Source organism: Phoxinus phoxinus (assembly GCF_949152265.1).
Source record: "Phoxinus phoxinus genome assembly, chromosome: 11".
NCBI lineage: Eukaryota > Metazoa > Chordata > Actinopteri > Cypriniformes > Leuciscidae > Phoxinus > Phoxinus phoxinus.
The window spans coordinates 15138813-15159610 of record NC_136886.1 but is presented as its reverse complement, the minus strand read 5'-3'; the positions used below and the strand labels follow the sequence as shown (position 1 = coordinate 15159610).

General features: G+C 39.2%; 1 protein-coding gene across 3 annotated transcripts in view; it reads right to left on the bottom strand.

Moving 5' to 3' along the window:
• Window positions 1–1001: 1001 nt before the first annotated feature.
• ror1 (receptor tyrosine kinase-like orphan receptor 1) overlaps window positions 1002–20798 on the bottom strand; it is a 121074-nt gene continuing 101277 nt past the window's right edge. For all 3 annotated transcript variants that reach the window (XM_079627345.1, XM_079627344.1, XM_079627346.1), the window contains exons 6-10: window positions 8049–8176; window positions 7047–7364; window positions 6718–6963; window positions 5431–5639; window positions 1002–4186 (exon numbers count right to left, since the gene is read on the bottom strand). In XM_079627345.1, the coding sequence (XP_079483471.1) occupies window positions 2747–4186; window positions 5431–5639; window positions 6718–6963; window positions 7047–7364; window positions 8049–8176 (2341 nt within the window). In that variant the 3' untranslated portion in view covers window positions 1002–2746. The remainder of the gene's footprint in view (window positions 4187–5430; window positions 5640–6717; window positions 6964–7046; window positions 7365–8048; window positions 8177–20798) is intronic.

Sequence of the window (20798 nt, the reverse complement as noted above, 5' to 3'; positions counted from 1 at the left end):
CCCATAAATTGCACTTTTGACACACATTGCCTTGGTGTTGTGGATTTGCATTCCAGAGCCAGAGACTGGATGGCCATTCCTGGGACTGTTCCAGATAAGAAACTGGAGAGAACTGATCAAAAACATTCCCAACATCAAACCCGTCTCCTCTGAATGCCGAATGCTCTGTGTTCAAGGTCAGGTTTTTTTTCTCTCTCTTTGTTGGGATGGAGTATGGGAGTAATCATAAAGTCATGTGCACGTCATTTCTTTTGGCAAACATGCTGGACTTGTTAGCCTTTTTAAAAGATTTGTTTATCAAATGCCAAGGACATTTTTTGACGTACCTTTGAAATGTGTGCAGTTCTATAATATAAAACATTCACATGAATACAGAGACACACACATACTTTAATAGACAAGTATCATACAGTCAGTGCACATGCACTTTCCTAGAATATCCTGATGTTTGAAACTAAACTAACCCTACGCTGCCCTCTACTGGTAGCAAATGTTGAAAGTACTGCAATAACCAGTATTTTAAAGGGATAGTTCACCCCAAAATTAAAATTTTGTCATTACCCTCCCTCATGTTGTTCCAAACCTGTATGAATTTCTTTCTTCTGTTGAACACAAAACAATATATTTTGAAGAATGTTGGTATCCAGACAGTTGATGGCACCCACTGACTTCCATAGTATTTTTATTTCATACTATGGAAGTCAATGGCTACCATCAACTGTTTTACCAACATTCTTCAAAATATCTTCTTTTGTGTTCAACAAAAGAAAGAAACTCATGCAGGTACAAAACAAAAATAATGACACCAAGACCAAAATGTAATATGTAAATATAATTTTTAATTATTTGGTAATTAATTACACTGATGAATTTCATTAAATGTTGGATGCAGTTAATAAAAACATTAATAGAACTTTTGAAAAATATGTTAATGGCGTACGCTCATTTGAGATCATACCAAAACGCTAGAAAAAAATGACATTGAACCAAGCTGTTTCTTTAAGTGGCTTTTATAATGTCAACACACAATGTTCAGACGTACAATAATAAGACTGCAATATTGATGAAAAATAGTGACAAATCATATAAAAATAAACCATTGATCTACAAAAAAGTTTTTCATGCATAACGTCTGTTCATGAAATGTCATGACGCATCATGAGATTGTCCAAAAGGCATTTTATAGGTCACAAGCAATCATGTCTTCACAAAACACTGTACCCTGCATAAAAGATAAATTCTTGATTGTCTTCAACACAGGAAAAGAGTGTCTTTGAAATAAACAGTTGCATAGCAACAAACCAAAAAGAGAATGAACATGACATACAGCTGCTTGCTAAAAATTATCAAATCTGTTTAATCCTGTTTCTTTTAACGTCAAGAGATTAAACGAGCTACAAACTCAGAGAGAGAAGAAAGTTAACGAACATCAAATGAAAGCTAAAAAATAGCAGGCACATACGGTATTACCGTGAGACAAATATAAAGAACTTCATTCAATCAGAGTCGCAGATAGACACTGACCTCTAGAGGAATTTATAGGCATTACATTCTATAGGTAGTGAGGAGTTCATGTTAGAAAAAGTTCTGCATCATTATTAATAAGACAGATTTCACATATGCTTTGCCAAACAGTGATGTGAAAAGTTTACGACTAATTTAGACGAATGAAATGCTATTCTGGCTGTTTAAAATAGGCTCAGTAAGGCACATATAGAGTATACAAAGAAACCTTCTGGTTACCTGAATTTCAGCAATATTATGGCCTTACAGGCAACATTTAATGACCAAATAATCTGGGCTGCATCCGAAAGCTGAACAATGCTGCATACGAAGGTAGGAAGGCAAAAGAGGCATGTCCCAACCCAATGACTGTGACAGATCCTGTCTTGAAACCTTACTCTGCTTATGATGTCCCACTATCCCGTGCGTGTGATTTCATGACAGCTGAACTAAAAGGAAAAAGCAGTCAGTTTTGACTGAAATTAGTACTGTGGTATTTAAATATTTTCTCAATCTTTGCTGTAAGAGGCACCTTCGAAACACGTTGTCCTAGAAGTCATTGGCTTACAGGGCAACAAGTCAGCAGCCTAGCTTTCGGACGTCGCTCTGATGTGTCTTGTGTTGAAATCTCTATGGTTGAAATAATTTGAATAACACCACAGTAACAGAAGAATCTCACAGAACACATTGTCTCCCACAAGTACACATGCCTATATTCCTAATAAAATGCAGGCACATATGGTGGCTATAATTAAAGCAACATCTTTTTTTCATATTAAGGCATTGGTGATATATATTTGCAAAATTATTCCCTTAATTCTTCTTTAGGGTTAGATTTCAATGCAATATTAATGCAGTTCACCTCATTCAATACGTCCAAAATGCTATGACGGGACAGAGACCAAGGCATTCAGAAGCCTTCCGGGAAGTTTTCAAGTCGTCGACGAATGAAAAAGGAGTCAAAAGGGATGACAAAGCAACAGCTCTGTCGAAAATAACCTTGAAAGGGCATCATCACTGGTTGAAAAAAAAAAATGGAAATTTTAAGGCTGTTCTGCCACGTTTAAAAAGTGGCATGAAGCTTCACAGAGAATATGTGAATATACAAGGTTCCTTTAAGACACATTTATAAAACAACATTAAAATATAAAATTTCGCATTTTGTTCAGGCTATTTTATATTTACAAGGAAGAGGGAAAAAAATATTAATAATTATCAATATACAGGAAAAAACATCATGTATTCATAAATCGGCAGTAATGATGGATTCGCTGTACATCAGTCTGTTAGTGTCAGCCAGCAGTGCTGCCTGACTTTGGTCTATTTGCATGGCCTTCTGTGCAAAATGTCCAAAAACTGGCATTGTGCCGCCCGTCATTGCTGTCATGGGCGTCAGAGTGACACAATGAGAAAGCAAGGGTGTGTTGGCGTCATGATTGGAGCCTGTGGAGGGGACGCTGGTCACGTGACCCGTGCTGGTTGAGCCGCTGGCGCTGCTGGGCGACCGGCTCTTTGGCGGAGGGCAGTGTTGCACCACCTGTGGAGGGCCCTGAGATGTGGCGAAATGGGCTGCTGGGAAGGCAGCATAGCCAGGCGGGATAGGGTATCCGTTCACAGGTATAAAGCGCTGGTTCTGTGGCATCGACGCTGCCATGAAGCCCGCGATTTGTCCCGGCGGGAGGGTCTGCGGAGCTCCGTAGATGTATCCGGCGTAGCGCGGGCTGCTGAGGTTGCTGACGGGGCTGGCGCTCAGAGAGGTAGTCTGGGTGGTGGCGTTGCCTCCAGATGGTGTGCTGGAGCTGGCGTGGGAAGACAGGCCCTCCCAAGCACGGAGTCGGCTGTGTATGTCTTTAAATCTGGGCCTGCGAGCGGGACCCTCCTGCCAGCACTCTGTCATCAGAGCATACATGCGAGGAGGGCAATCCTCCGGGCAGGGCAGCAGCTGCTTTTTCCGCACCATCTCGATCACTTCCTGGTTGCTGAAACCATAATAGGGCTGCAGGCCGAAGCTGAAGATCTCCCACAGAACCACACCGAATGCCCAAATGTCAGAGTCTGTGGTGTACTTCCCGTAAACGATGGCCTCCGCTGACATCCAGCGAATAGGAAGGAGCGTTTTGGGTTGGACTCTGAAATAATCAGAGGAGTAGATATCTCTCGACAAGCCTAGATCAGAGATCTTGATGTGGAGCTGCTCACCAACCAGGATGTTTCTTGCCGCAAGGTCTTTGTGGACGTAAAAGTGGCTGGCGAGGTACTCCATCCCGGCTGCAACCTGAATGGCCATGTGCAGGAAGTCCGCATGGTCGAGGCTGGACTTGACGGTACCGTCTTCGTCGCTACTGCAGCCCACATCTGAATGGGGAGAGCGCATGATGAGGAACTCGTGGAGGTCCCCTTGGGCCAGGAACTCGAAGAGCATGCAGACAGGCTGCTCTTGGGTCACGACACCCAGAAGACAAACCACATTGGGATGATGAAGTTCGGCCAGGACAGATGCTTCCTGCTGGAAATCCCCCCAGTGTTGTGCACTTGAGATGTCCTTCAGTGTTTTTATGGCCACTAGCTGAGCGTGCTCCATGCCTGGCAGGTACAGGTGACCTTTGTAGATCTTACCAAAGGAGCTCTCGCCCAACTCCTCCATGAAGCGCACTGCAGACAGAGGAAGCTCTTTGGCTTTACTCTAGAGAAGAGAAGGAAATAGAAAGGTAATTATGGGGTGGCAAATTTGCCATCGCATATCCATGCCAGATTGATCTTTTTTGTTAAATTCATAGTAGCTGTATTGTAGCCTTATTTTTTCATCTTGTGCTCTGTTGCTGAAAAACAAGAGGTTACAACCTCAACCATTGACCACAGACATGCATAAAATCTGTTTGCTCTTAAAATATTCTGACTGTCATGTACATTTATGTGCTTGGCAGACGCGGTCTTACCACTTACACGATAGTCACTATGACTCTATACTCTTTTATCCCCTATATGCGTGATATAGATGTAAGTAACATGCATAATGCTGTGTGATTGGTATGGACAAGACTCTGGATCATGGAACATTATAAACATGATAAAAGCTACACCGCTACATTTAAAGGAGACATGGATACTGCCAAATAAAAGATAGGAGTCTCTTTTTCGTTGAAAGAAGCAGCTGTTTCGTGTTAGCGTCAACTCTGCCTGAGGCTAAACATGTCTCATCCCTGTTTTGGATATTACTTGAGTGAGTGTATGGCATTTGTATGACCTTAGTCTGAACTTTGGCCTGCAGCTGAGACTGTAGATGAGAGGTCTCAATGTGTCAAAGATACAAACAGCACTTCATGGTGTCAAAAGGTCTGATTAATAAATACTGGAACTGACTGGGACTAGCATCATCTCTTCAAAATATTTGTTTGTAAAACTGACTCACTTTAGTCAATGACCAAGACGAAAAAGCAGGGGAAAACTATTTTCAAGCGAAAATCTCATTTGAATCTGCTTTGAATGACCCAAGCGGAATGATAACAATATGATTATTTTTAGATTCCTCTCTGGGCCTGGAAGAGATTGCCTCCATATGCTCATCCCTCCTGCCATTTTGCCTCCTGTTTGTGCAGCCCCCTTAACCCCACCCCATCACCCAGGAATGCACACTAATTCAAACGTTATGGGAATGCTCCACAATAAGTATAAGAATAAAAATCTAAATAGGTGCGCTGATAGCGTTGTTTATTTTCACGTGCGGTCTGTGTTGTTTTACCACCCGATTCACTAAAGGAATTAGGCCAATCAGTAATGACTTAAACATTTATTACCGAGCATTTAACGCCTGGATTGTGGGTGGCAAGTGAAGTTGCAGGTTTTAGTGCTGACAAATTTCAAACGATCACTCTGCGGTGTAGATGCACCTTCAGAGTTAGCTCTGATCTGTTAGCAGTAACATCTCACCTTTGGTTTGTAGGCCGTGAGCATGGACATCTCCACGTTCTGGCCCCGGACGGGTTTGGGCTGGCGTGGCGCTGGTGGACGTGAGGCTTTCTGGTTGTTTCGGCACACACAAATGAAGAAGAACAGCAGGGCGATGGCCAGCGGTATAGCCACGCTTGGTACCAGGATGTACAGGATCCCCATACTGCTGCCCCCATGCTTTGGCAAATCTGAGGACAAGCAATACGTTACATTTTTTTTAACTAAATACGATCATTCTGTTTTGACAACAATAAAAATGTGTTTTGGAGTAAAATCATCCACAGATAACCCAAGAATGGCTATATTCAGAAAGGAATACTATCATACCGCTAACTATACCATACACTGCATACTAATTTTCTAAATAGAGTGTAAAACACTTTGTAATCTTGCTCTTGATCTCATTACATGCATGTTCGATCAGTGGCTGGCACCCAGTTATCATATTAGAGCTATTTTGCATTTTAAACCAAATTTTGTGTAAGAATATTTGAACTTTTGCCAGTCCAATGAAATAATTAGTCACGAAAAAAAATCTTAGCTCATATTACTTTGTCACATTTATTATTCTCATCACGCTTGAAATGGGAGTGCAATGCATTGTTGTTATTGTTAAAAGTTTTCTTTATACAGAAATTGAATAAAGTAATCTAATGTAAATGAAATAAAACATTGCATAGTCTTCACTGTATGAATTAAATATCCATTTAACAGTGAATGATTCTCTCGTTTTCTTTTGTTGTTTGATTAACATTAAAAGACAGAGAGCAGCGGGTTTCACTTCCACAGGCTACTGTCTCTTTAAGACCAAATGGACAGACCTAATACACTGACAAGCATTCGATTACTTTCCCAGCTGTTTATGTTCACCGAAGACATAACTGAATGTGTTTAAGTCCCCAAGATGGATATTTTGACATATTTTTGCGTGTATTTGTAGCCTGTAGTACGCCGTAGCCTGTACTTGTCCGTGTTTTTTTCCATCTCGGATCGCGCGGACAGAAAGCCGCCTGTCGAACAGCGTCTCTTTCACAGCTCAATATGTTTTTACATGTGACGTTACATGATTCGACTGATTTGTGTTTTTTGTATGGGTCAAAGCGGCATCATGTTTTCAAAATCAAAAACGAAACTAAAACACAGCCCTAAATCATTCTTGAGAGCAATGGGAACCACCCTGGTGGTTCAAGGGCCCTACACAAGTTGCGTATTTTGCGTATAGGGAGGACCGCAGTGTAGTATGTCAATATAAGCAGGGCGTCTCACCACATGGAGGAATTTCGCAGAGCTCCATGCGCACACTCTCATCTAGGGTGAAGCACCAGGGAGCGTCGTGCTTGTTGCCAGGGTTGCGACAATAGGAATGTCCCCCGTTGAGCTCTGGGTAACGCATGGCCAGGAAGGTGTGGCTGTGGGGATACTGTGAGTTCCATGGTTGACACTGTCGACCAGATTTAGTCACGCTGACTGTGCCGCGGTAGTCTGAACCACTGTTGTTATAACATTTGTGGCCTAAAATAGGAGAAACGAAGAGAATTTATTTCATTTTCTATAAAATGACAAATCTTTTTTTTTTAACTACACAAAACACTTACTTTTAATTATGGTCTCAGCTATCGGAATGCCTATTCTCATGCAGTTGGCGGCATCGAGGCTGTCCGAAGCGGCAAGGTCTTCACAGTTGGGCAGTTTGAGACGTTTGAGGATGAGAGGGTTGGAGCGAGCGATGATGTACTCGGTCTTACACAGGTCGTTCTCCAGAATCTCACACTCGTCCTTGCATAAATCCCGTGGTTTGTCCATGCCAGAGCTGCGGTCACATGTTGGGAAGGCAAAATGGCACAGGGAGGGAATAGCGAACTGGGAGCAGCGATCTGACAGGTGATTGGAGGTGCCAATCATAGTGAACGCCGCTGGGGAAAAAAACCCAACAGAAATACGTCTTTTATACAGTGGTTTCCTCTAGATTTGAAAACAGGAATGAGCCATTGTGGACTCAAACAAGCTACGTAGCGGTCTAGTGTATTCGAGGGAAATTATATCTTACACACAAACAACAAAGAGACAAAAGTTCCAGTGAATTGTTGCGGTTTCGCAAGAAGTTATGTGATTCAAAAACAAATTGACTGCTCACTCTAACCACAGTGAATGCCTGTGTTCTTAAATGGCTACAATTGAAAACTTTCCCACAGAAAACAAAAAACAATTCAAATTTAAAACTGAAGCCAGGCTTAGGCCAGTCAACATGTGCATGATACTAAGATTTAGCCATGGAAAAAATAACCTGAAACTCTCTTAAAAACCAGTAAGGTGGGGGGTACTGTAGCATAGTGATGGTATCTGATGTAATACCATGGCACATATATAAGATGGTACTGAATAGATTACTATATTCACGTAGCATGGAATTTACAGGGTAATTTAAAGAGTACACAAAGCTAGCTGACTAAAGCTGTCTTATCTAAGGCTTCAAACTGATTCAATCAGCTGCGTTTCGGTTGAAGTCTGTACAATAAAGTCAGGGCCGGATTTACCTCATATTGTGACCTAGGCAAAAGCAAATTTTGTAAGGATTGAATGTTTCTTTAGAGGACTACCTGTGATTTGGGTCTCAATCTCGCCCTGCATCTGCAGCGAGTCTACGAAGATACTCCTGTTTCCTATGAAGCGAGCACACGCAATCCCTCTGTACGGCTGGCAGAAACCTTCCTCGTCAAAATCCTCTCTAAAAACAAAATAAAAATGAAATGTTCATATTAATTATGGTCAGTTAGTTTAGCAGGCTTTAAAAAAGAACATCCAGTCCCAACTCCCCTACTTTGGCTTTCATCACAGCATTGTAGTTTTATTTATTTATTTTGGCAGAAGGGATTCCTATAAGGCTGTAATTGTAACTCCAAACACTAGAGGGCAATACGCACCACTGGATCACATGAATGCAAACCCACAGAGCCAAATTTCACATATTTGATCAGCCCTATACAATACAAACCCAACATATGAAAAATACATTCAAATGGAATATAATACAGACCTGGATATATCATTTAAAACCTTCAACATTTCATAAATAATAAAAAAAGATGTTTTGTTCCGTGTCTGCATATAATACCCTGTAATTTAAACCATATGAACGAGTGGTTCTCTCAAAAGCGTATGTCATCCATATATACACTATGAGAAAGAGGCAAAGACTGAGTCACTGCTGGACTCCAGTGATTTGCAGTGCGGTAAACCAAAACAATTTGACTTAATAATGTGTGAGATAAAATGAGAGAAAACAACGATCAGGTTATGAACAGTTCAAATAAACAGACACAATTTGAAAAAAGAAATCAATTAAAATGGTTGGTGGTGTTAATGAAAAGCAGACGTGTGAAAGGTCAGAGGTCAAAAGTTAAAGGAGTGTCTGAGGAGCAAACGTCAACCCAGACATTAGCACTCAATCTGGCTATGTTTGCAATGGAATACAAGCTTACTATTTATTGAATACTGGACATTTACTACCCACTATTCTTTAAAAATAGTACCGGTATGTGAAAGAATAGGCATTATCATAGGCTATGGTCTTACATATCATAAGAGTTTTAAACAGTAGTATATTACATTTTTGTCACATGTCCATGTTGCAGTAGCGTCCACATTATCTTTAAAAAGTTTGTGGCCGGAAGTATTTTTTAAAATGTTTTTGACAAAGTTATGTTCACCAAGCTTAATATTCAGCAGCCAATTGCTCAAGTCTTCAGTGTCACATCATGATCCTTTAGAAATCATTCTAATATAGCCTACTGATTTAGAGTAAAAAAAAAAACTTGAAAACTTGTGAAAATATATCTATTTTGTTGTTGTTGTAACAATATAAAAGCCTTTAGTCTCAATTGAATGCGTCCTTGAATGCACAGACAGTGGAAAAGCTACACAGCTCTCCAGCATGTGTGTCACAGGAGAATGCATTGGTAACTGTGGCCACCCACAGAAAGCTAAATGACAAGGAGGAACAGTTGTTGTGGAGAATTACAACCTATTTTTGCATAATAATCGTTATAAAACTCTCTCTTCCTGTCTTGCACATACACATGAACACACTCCAGTCAGTTCATCTGCGTGCATGTGTTTGAGTTTCTTACGAAGCATGGGGTGTGTTTGTGTAAACAGTCCAGGAAGTCCAGGGCATTTCTTTACTTATCAGTGTCATTTGGAAGTGAGTGATAATTGAAGGAAAAGTGTGAGCTGCAACACAGTTGACTGAGCCGTGACAGTGATGCAACAAGAACAAGAGAAGGTTCTTAGCACACACACACACACACACACACACACACACACACACACACACACACAAACACAAACATGATATGCTTTTCAACATGCTCTTCAGATCCAGCACATCGTGGAATTCCTACAGGATTCTCAAACTCTCCTGCTAAACCTATTGAGTCAAGACAGGAAGGAGTGAGGAGTGTAAAAATGCTCCCCCGTGTGCTGAGTAGCAGAGAAATCAACCAGAGAAAGAAGATGCACGTTAAACATTACCAAGATGGATGTTAAATCCTTCAGGGTGTCCTATTCTTGAGGGTGTGGAGCCAAAACCAATTAAACAAAGGGGCCCAAAACTCAGAAGAACAGAGGAAAAGGTTTTCTTTTGTATCTCTCTAATTTAATATATTATTAATTTATTTAATTTTTAATGACAATTTAAACACGAATTTTAGAGTTTCTTATTATTTGTTGTCCCCTTTTGTTTTAATGAAAAACAAATGACAAGCCTATTTGTACAGCATGAGAAAAATTATGAGATATTACGGTAATTCATAATTATGAGATGAAAAGTCAAAATGGTAACACAAAATTATGAGATATTAAGTCAAATTATGACAAATAGTTGACGTCATAATTATGACTTTTTGTCATAATTTCAACTTTTCATCTAATAATGAATTAATATATCAAATTTAAACTTTTTTTATTTATAATTATGATTTACCAAAGCATTATTTTTTATTATGTGGCTGATTTCACCAAGTGCAACATGTTCCTCGATCAACATATTTTTTTTTGACCCTGGAATAACATTTCAATCAACCAATCAGGGAAGTTTACAGTTTTTGTCAAGTTTAGGCTTACTGATTTTAGGGATAACTTATGGGTAGGTTTAGGTAGTGGGGTAGGGGTAGGGATATGGTTAGGATTACATTTTCCAGGATCAATAAAATATGTTGACCCAGGAACACACATCAGGATGTCAGGAAATGGAGCTCTATAGACATGAACTCCACAAGTTTGTGTAAAGCCTGATAATGTTATCCAGCACAATTTGAGGATGGTAAATGGAGATAACATTTTTTATTTTAGATCCTACTGCATGTGCATGCTTACATGCAGAAGAACATCTATGGTGACAAACAACAGGAGAAGATCTTTGCCTGTTGTCTTGGTCGAGAAGTCAGCTATTTCAACATCAAACCTCTTTTTGATGAATGTGGAGGGGGGTCAGCTGATCACCAGATGACTTAAAATGAATAACCTGGACCAAACAATGGCGTGATTTAAAACATTGAGCATTGTTAAGAAGCTAAGCTCATGAAGATGTCAGTTGAAATTATGAGATAATTACTAATTACTAACACGGCAAGGAGAATGGATTTGTGTCATCAGTGTTACTGTACATGCCCTGGGAATATATATATATATATATAATTTCCATGATGTTTCCAGAGCTGGAAATCACATGTTTTCCATGATCGTGGGAGACCTGTAAGTGAGCTCATCTACAATTAGTTGACTTCCCCTCCGGAAACCATCTCCGATCTGTCTGGCCTGAAGTCTCTTCCATCTTTTTAGGAACTATCCCTCCTTCTGCAGCCATATCACCCTGTAGCCCAAGACTGGTTGCCCACTGAAGCTAAGCAGGGTTGAGCCTGGTTAGTACCTGGATGGGAGACCAGGTTGCTGCTGGAAGAGGTGTTAGTGAGGCCAGCAGGGGGCGCTCACCCTGTGGTCAGTGTGGGTCCTAACATCCCAGTATAGTGACGGGGACACTATACTGTCAAAGAGCACCGTCCTTCGGATGAGACGTTAAACCAAGGTCCTGACTCTCTATGGTCAATAGAAATCCCAGGATGTCCTTCGAAAAAGAGTAGGGGTGTTACCACGGCATCCTGGACAAATTTTCCCATTGGCCCATGTCCATCATGGCCTCCTTATCATCCCCATATACTGATTGGCTTCATCACTGTCTCCTCTCCACCAGTAAGATGGTGTGTGGTGGGCGTTCTGGCGCAATATGGCTGCCGTCGCATCATCCATTGGTGGTGGTTGAGGAGATTCCCCCTTCCATGCAAAGCGCTTTGAGTACCCAGAAAAGCGCTATATAAATGTAACAAATTATTTATTATTATTATTATCCATTAAGGAGTAAAAAACACCTCTTTAAAACTTTTTTTTTCTCCTGTGCCATATGCCGCTCCACTTAAAAAGGAGCTATGGCAGGGAGGTTGATCAGTTGATCAGTAAGGACAGTGAGCTACTCTGTTTGGGATCTCAAAGACATGCTGTGCAGAAATGTCATTTTGAAGCAGATCTCACTGCTGACGCCTGATTTTATGAACAGATATTTCCAGTTAGTCCATTTTAAGATCAAGAGGCTCACTGGCCTACATTAAGACAACTAATTGTAGATAAGCTCACTTACAGGTCTCCCACGATCATGGAAAACATGTGATTTCCAGCTCTGGAAACATCATGGAAATTATTAAGTTCTTAAATAGTAAAGTAAAACTGGTCCACAAGTCAGCATGATTTCATCAGTCTGTCTGCTGATGGACTTTTGTACACTACAAAGAGTGGTTCCTGACATACAAATGGAAATCTGGATCAATCTTTATGAAATTTAAACAAAAGGACTGAAGATCTTGGAAAAGTCATGAAAATGCATTGAACCCTGTACCTCTCTACATTCAATCATGCACTTTTATAACTAAACCAGCTTATTTTAAGTCATAATCAGTAAGACTGAAAATACACTAAGACTCTTGTATACTGTTGAAAATTCATGTTTAGTTGAATTAACATCTCTCTACCGGCACTTGTATATGTGAAGCACAATATATTTTCCAATAATTTGTCCCATAACATGCTCACACTGTTTTTTCCATGACTAAAGGATCTCTCCTACACTCTAGTGTTAGATCATTTCTCTTTAATATTTTATGGGCTCCACTGTAATGCATGTGCTTAGAGTTTCTGTTCTCATCCAAATTCCTGTCATACTTTATGTGCATATGTAAAGTTATTACATAGACCTCTGGAGTTTCTAATACTCAATATTTTCATCTCAGATACTATGTGTATCATGAAAGCAATGATGGCGCTTGCATTTCACTTCTCACTGTGTGCTTGCCATTTCATGCAGTATGAATGCTAATGTCCATATTATGATGTTTTGATGAAACACTTTCCAAAACATCTTAACTTTGTTGTTACAGTAAGTATGAGGGCATTCCAGAGTAGTGTTTAAGTTTGTAAAATTAAGTGTTTCATTGGCTATATATCTGCACACACACACACTCTTTGAGGTTTTTGAGACGGCTCTGCATGCCAAATGTAGGGCATAAAAGCTTGTATAATGGATTATAAAGGACTAGACTTGAGAAATAATTTTGAGAAGATACAATTCAGGTCAGGTATTCTCCTCATATAAAGTTTGACCTGGGTCAGTGGCAATATATTTAACAATGGGGAGAATATGAGTAACAGTGGACTGGTTTGTCCCTGATAAACGGGGGGCCTGTGGTCCGTGACTGCATCTCGGGAGGAAGGGAAAGACAGCCACCAAGGGACTCTCATTAGGAGCCACGAAGTAAAAGAGGAAAGAGTCCTCATGTTACACTACTACAATAGCAGCCTCTATTACAGAAGCAAAGGACACAACCCTGCGACCCCTGAAATCGCCCAGAAAGAGGGAATCAGGGCATGCAAACTATAGTTAAATTCTAGGCACGTGATCTGAGCAGAGTGTAAAAAAATTGAAATGGTCATCATGAAATGCCAGTGGTTTTGACTATTGAAATGGTGGTATCCTGACAGCTACATCCATCAACATCTGACAGAAGCCTGATTGACTGTGCAATTAAATCTATGATCTATACAGGAACCCAGAAGATTATCTGCCCCATCTCTTCACTCCGCATTAACCGTGTCACATCCCCCGAGAGTAACGCTGAGGCTCGGGCTCCAGTTTCTCAATTTAAAGGTCCACGTCCACTGGGTGCAACTGCTGTCGTTGAAACAAATAATCTGGAGATTGTCTGTACGAGTGTATTATAACCCCCACATATGATTTGTTTATACAATGTGCAGTTGAGTGATTTTCTAAACAAAAGAGGGCAGAAAGGTCAAGCTGTTAGGAGCCCATTAGGACGGGAGGTGACAACGTACATGGCGCAAAATAGTCCATGTTTGTTTTTCTAGTCACCGAGCCACAATGTGTACTGATCGTTCAATAACAAACAGAGCTGACTAGACAAGGTGTGACAACAAGTGATTAGGGGAAGTAAGCAAAGAATGAATTGCATCACCTGATAGTGTTGTTTATTTGCACATGCTGTCTGCATTGTTTAAGCATCCAATACACTAAAGGAATTGTGCCAACTAGGTGTCGGCGCAAACACACCAAAAGTACTGCTAAAGACAATTGTCATGATGCAATTCCCCATCTTGTGACCTGAGTCTTTGGTTGTGAAGGATACAGCAGGCTACCACAATATTTATGAAAAATAATTTTGTTCTCCCTTTTTTAATGAATTACTTCTGTTATGATTAATAAAAATTGCAAACACACATCACTCTTAACTCTTAAACGCATACCTCGGGTCTTTAGTGACCCAAGATGCCATTCACTACCTTCCTCCTCATTCATTTTTTAAATTTAGACATAAACCTTCTTAATATCCCTCAGTCAATTTATTATAAACAATAAAATGAATAAAATATTATAAACAATAAAAGAATGCCTGTTGTCCCATTAATTTTTTGTAAAAATGGTATAGGGTCGCTAACAACCCGAGGTGTGTAACAGTGTAAGTATATTTTTTCGCTGCACAACAATTATTTAATCTTAGATGACTGAATAGGTGCAATTCACCATTATTCCACAAGGTGGCAATGTCTGATACACAATGATGAAAGGACGTTTCACTCATAGTTACCGCAGGCAGAAAACAAAAGAATAGGAAATATCATTAGCAAAACTAGAAATGGCTCAGCGATTTAATGCAGAGCAAGTACTGAACACAATCAAATATTACTGTCACTGTCACTTGATGGTAGATCTGGTGAAGAAGCTGTCAGCGATAAAAATATTGATTATGAAGATGGCGAATATGAGCCAGATGCTGAATGTGGGACATGAGCTCTGACGAGGGCAGTGACGATGGTATAAAACATCTGCTCAAACTGAGCCCTTTCAAGCTTCCAATATGCTGTATTTTATTCTTCTGTAATTGTTACTCTAATATAAGGAGAGTTTTATATTATCGCATCCGTGTATGGATCTCTACCGATTCACCAGAATGTGTAATAATGATTGGCGAAACATTCATGCATTTAAAGGTTAAATGACATTCGGTTTACCACCTAATTTACATGGGTGATAATGGCACAATAAAATTAAATAAAATAATAAATAATACTTTTTAAGTAATTAAAACATTTACAAATACTTTATTTAAATACGGTACTATTTCAGTGATTGATTACCTGGTTAAACTTCTGTGCTTATTGAACAAGCGTTTTTTTGTGCTGAATACTAAAGTGGCACTCTGATTTCACACTCAGTGTGTGCGTGTTTCAATACATTTGGGTGTGAATGCATCTGCTTGTGTGAAATTTATAAAACTGAATCCTGACACCACTGTTATTTACTTCATATGTTATTGCTCTCCGCGTGAATCTACATTCGTCTGCCAAAAAAGCGACTGAAGTTCATGCTGTAATCAGTGTTGGCTCAAAGAACTGGCAGAGCACCACTAAACTGACAACATGACTCATATAATCACTAAGCAGAGTAAAGAACCACCTTCATCCAAGAAAGCTCTTCCACCATGTTTTGATATGTGCTTGCGATTTGTCACACCTTGTGATTTACAAAGACAAAGCCTATAGATCATAAAGAAAACACGGCTGTTTAAATGACAAGAACATGCATGTTTAACACAGCCGGTGTGTTTTTATAGAGAGTGGGGAACCTTGAGTAATTATGCATTACTCACGGCTAACTTCCAGGTGTAGGAAAACACAGGGAACTCCATGTGATCCGGGGAATATCAATAAAAATCTCACTGTACACAACTGTCTCTGCTTTCCTTATGCATGACCTATTTATCTCTGTCCATATCAACAGAACAAATCATTATATGTTATGTATATCATTAAACTATCTTCACGAAGATATTATTTCATAACTTTAGCATATCCAAAGCTGTAAAATACATTAAAAAAGAAAGGAACTTGCGCTGCAGGTAAGGGGTTATCCATTTGAGAGGGGCCCTGGGAATAAAGTTCATGCTCTCCCAATAAAAGCAAATTTACTGGCCCCATGTCCCTCTAAAAAGTAATGGGAATAAGACATAACTTATTCCCTCAGTGAAAGAAAGCATTTCTGAGCTTTCATTCATATTTACGGTTGTGTATCTAAACGTGCGCCCGCTGTAGCTCACGTGGAAAAAAATCAAAAGGCTTTGGCTGCCAGACTTTGTTCATGGAAAATCTTGAAGAGAGGGTGCAGGGCAGGGAGTCGATAGAAAACGGAAAGGTAGAAGACTGCGAGAGGGAGACACTCTGATTACATAATATAAACTATATAAAAGTTTAAAATAATATAAAATACTACTTTGAGTTTTATATACAATAAAAGTGTGAGGGTGCATTACATCAGTGATATTTAAAGGGTTATGAAATGGCATCAGTAAACCAATAAACATGTTAAAATACCCACCAGGTCAACAAATGCAAAACGTCTTGATAATTTATAGCAACCATTCAGTTGCATTAAAGGGATAGTTCAACCAAAAATGAAAATTATATCATAATTTACTGTACTCAACCTCAAGTTGTTCTAAACCTTTTGTGTTCAACAGAAGAAAGAAATTCTTATAGGTTTGGAACAACTTGAGGGTGAGTAAATGATGAGATGGGGAGATCCCTTTAAGTTGCATATTTCAAGTATTTATTATGCATGTACTGTTATGTCTACATAAAAATAAAACGAGGATTGACTTTTTTTAATGAGTAAACAATGCATAGCTTGACATCATAAATAAGCTCATAAACTCATTCAAGCAATATGGGTACAGTCAGAGACAATATGAATATTAGAACAAATTCCATATCATAATAATTTTAAGACTATTATGCACACACACACATCCATATTTTATGGGGAATTTCTATATACATATTAATTTTTATACTGTACAAACGATATAGTCTATCTCCTTACACTAACCCTACCCATCACAAAGAACTTAACACATTTTCAAAAAACTTAATTCTGTATGATTTATAAGCTGTTTTCCTCATGGGGACCAAAAAAGGTAAAAAATTACTTCCATTATTAGCCATAACCTAAGGAATAACACACACAAAAACACGCACGCACGCATACATGTATATATTATAAATGTATTTCACAGCCCAAAAATATTACCTTGGTAGTTTTATTCCATCGACACTTTCATAGTAAAACGTGTTTTATAGTCTATAAAATTGTTTAGAACAACCTTCACGCATCCTTGCTGTGGTTAACTGAAATCCAAATATTTTTGTCTGTGATGACCTAATATCAGCTGGCCTATATTAACGGACCATTAAAATAAAGATAAACAGGCTGTCCACTGGCAGGACGGTGTGGTCTGCTGATGTAATTGAGTGGTAGAGGTTAATATGCCGTCATATGGGGTGCTGGGGAGGTATGCTGACCCACGCTGCTTGCCCTCAGACTGGGAAAGAAGTTCTGACGAAAGGTCAGGCTCAAGTTTCAGACTGCACCTCCGCCAGAGTATACCAGGTTAAAGGTCATATACCAAGAGACTCATATTAAAGTTCCAATCTTCAGTCAATCAACACTTAGTTAAAAGAGCTCCATAACAAGCTCGAGATTTAGATCTTGACCAAGCCTGTGCTCACATGGTGAGCTAGTGTTCTGAAGTTGTTATAATCAGTTTCCGAGCTACAATAACAAGTGCATAGTAAACGGAATATGTAAAAGTTGAATAAAAATGCTGTGAATAGAAGCATTAACACTAACTAAAGCAAAAGTTCTGATAATGACCTCCAAGTAATATTTACCGGATTGTAATTAGTTTTTTACAGTCGCTAGGACACATTTCTAAATGGTCACTTTTTCAAAATTCCTCCTAACACAGTTCTCCTAACCAACTTTCAGCTCGGCACAGCAGTATATTTCACATTCAAAATGCACTCAAATCAACACATTCTTCCAGAACACTAGCAACAAACACACTTTATCACCCACAAAACAATGACCTAAAAAACACTAACAACAGGTAGCATTATACAATGTTTTCTTCTTTAAAACAAGGACACCTCTCTACTGTTTAGAATTCACTGCAATAAATGTTACTGGAATGAATCAGACATGATGCAGTATGCTTCAACATGATTTTATTTATATGATATTATGTCTTTTTTTGTTGTTGTTGTTGCACTGAGTAATTCCAAAATACAATTAAAGCTGCAAGCAGCGATGAAAGGGCCCTCGCACCCGTGCCACCGCCACCCGGTGGCTTTAGGAAGACAGAGCACGGTGGACAATGTGCATTTAAGTAGGTAAAAATAGGAGGAGTATGTCAAAGTCAGTTACAAAAATGTCCTTGATTATGGGGATAATAGCATGCGTTATAACTCAGATAAGTGTTGCTAGCATGTTTTAGCATGTTTCTAGCATGTTTAGAACTCAATGGCATATTAAATATGTCGCTAGTAACGCATCACAGTGTAAAACTTGTCACTTCCTGTCGACGGTAGGTGGCGCTATTACTTTAACTTAAAATTGTCATGTAGATGTGTTCAGGGCAGGACTCTTATCAAACGTGTGAAGTTTGGGGCAGATTGGACATTGCCTTCTTCAGTAACACCAACTTCCTGTTTCATTGCATTAGCGTGCTTTAGCACTTAGCTAAGAATTGCTAGCATGTTTTAACATGTTTCTAACATGTATATAACTCAATGGCATATTTAATATGTTGCTAGTACTGTATCACAGTGTTAAACATGTCACTTCCTGTTGCCAGTAGGTGGCGCTATTACTATAACTGAAAAGTGTCATGTAGATGTGTTCAGGGCAGGACTCTTATCAAACGTGTAAAGTTTGGGAAAGATTGGACATTGCCTTCTTTAGTAACAACAACTTCCTCTTTCATTGCATTAGCATGCTTTAGCACTTAGCTAAGAATTGCTAGCATGTTTTAACAGGTTTCTAACATGTTTATAACTCAATGGCATATTTAATATGTTGCTAGTACAGCATCACAGTGTTAAACATGTCATTTCCTGTTGCCAGTAGGTGGCGCTATTACTATAACTGAATACTCTCATGTAAATGTGTTAAACATGAGAATATTCAACCGTGTGAAGTTTGGGGCAGATTAAACATCCAATGCCTGAGTTACAGCAAATTCCTATTTAATTGCATTAATAGCATGATTTAGCACCTAGCTAATGTTTGCTAGCATGTTTTAGCATGTTTCTAGTATGTTGTTAACATGTTTAACACTTGCTGGCACTTTTTTGTATGTTATTAGAAGTCCAAAACAGTGTTAAACATGTCACTTCCTGTTGCCAGCAGGTGGCGCTATGACTGTAACTGAATTTGAGCATGGCCATGTGTTCAGGACAGAACGCTTATCAAACGTGTGAAGTTTGGGGCAGATTGGACATCCAATGCCTGAGTTACAGCAAATTCCTATTTAATTGCAGTAATAGCATGCTTTAGCACTTAGCTAATGTTTGCTAGCATGTTTTAGCATGTTTCTAGTATGTTGTTAACATGTTAAGCACTTGCTGGCAATTTTTTATATGTTATTAGGAGTCCAAAACAGTGTTAAACATGTCACTTCCTGTTGCCAGCAGGTGGCGCTATGACTGTAACTGAATTTGAGCATGGTCATGTGTTCAGGACAGAACGCTTATCAAACATGTGAAGTTTGGGGCAGATTGGACATTGTTTGCCTGAGTTACAGCAACTTCCTGTTTCATGGCGAAACATCAAAATTTGTCAGGCCGCCGAGGACACGCCCTTCGACGAAAACTCTAGATCTTCGCAATTTAACGTCGCAAAGGCCTTAAGATTACACTCACCAAATTTGAAGATGATCAGATTAAAACTGTAGGAGGAGTTCGTTAAAGTACGAGGCCTGAAAATGGCAAAAACTGCACAAAAATCAGAGAGGAAGTTCAAAATGGCTGACTTCCTGTTGTGTTTAAGGCTATGCTCCAAGAGACTTTTTTGTAGGTATTGGGTAATTACATGTATGTACCGAATTTCGTACACGTACGTGAAACGTAGCGGGAGGCGCACTCCGTTGAACCTTTATAGGTGGCGCTATCGAGCCATTTTACCCCGCCCAATTCTGAAACGCATATCAGATGTCAATTTTCGCCAGTTCTGACGCGTGTGCAAATTTTCGTGAGTTTTCGTGCATGTTTAGGCCCTCAAAAATGCGATTGAATGCGGAAAATAATAATAATAATAATAATAATAATAATAAACAGAGCAATTCCAATAGTGTCCTCGCACCATCGGTGCTCGGGCCCTAATAATTTGTATACACACCATTCACCGATACAGATACAATAGGAATCAGCTGTGGTTGGCCCAATTGTCCAATTGTTTTATATCATTTAATTTTTAGATTCTAAATATATTCCATTACAATATTACTGTAGAAATTGCTGTCTTATTCAGTTTTGTATTATGTTATTGTTTTGAACTGAAGTTTAACAGTTTTGAAATCAGTATGTATGTAAGCATGTGCAAATTGGCCTAGGTAGGCTATATAGAGTTTTGTCGGTTGTTGTGTCGAAGTGAGAAAATAATTAATGTAATTTGAAAGATGTAGTCATTGAATGCATTTTGTGCCAAAGCAATGATAAATGATCCACAGTTTAGCCCAAACTTCTGTTGTGCTCACTGTGTGAAGAGTTTTGAAAAAGTGACCGAAGTATTGAGAAATGTGTACAAGCGACTGTAAAAAACTGTAATATACCGGTACATGGAAGCTTCAGCATCAAAATACAAAATGAAATGGGTAATTAAAAGTTATAATAGGTAT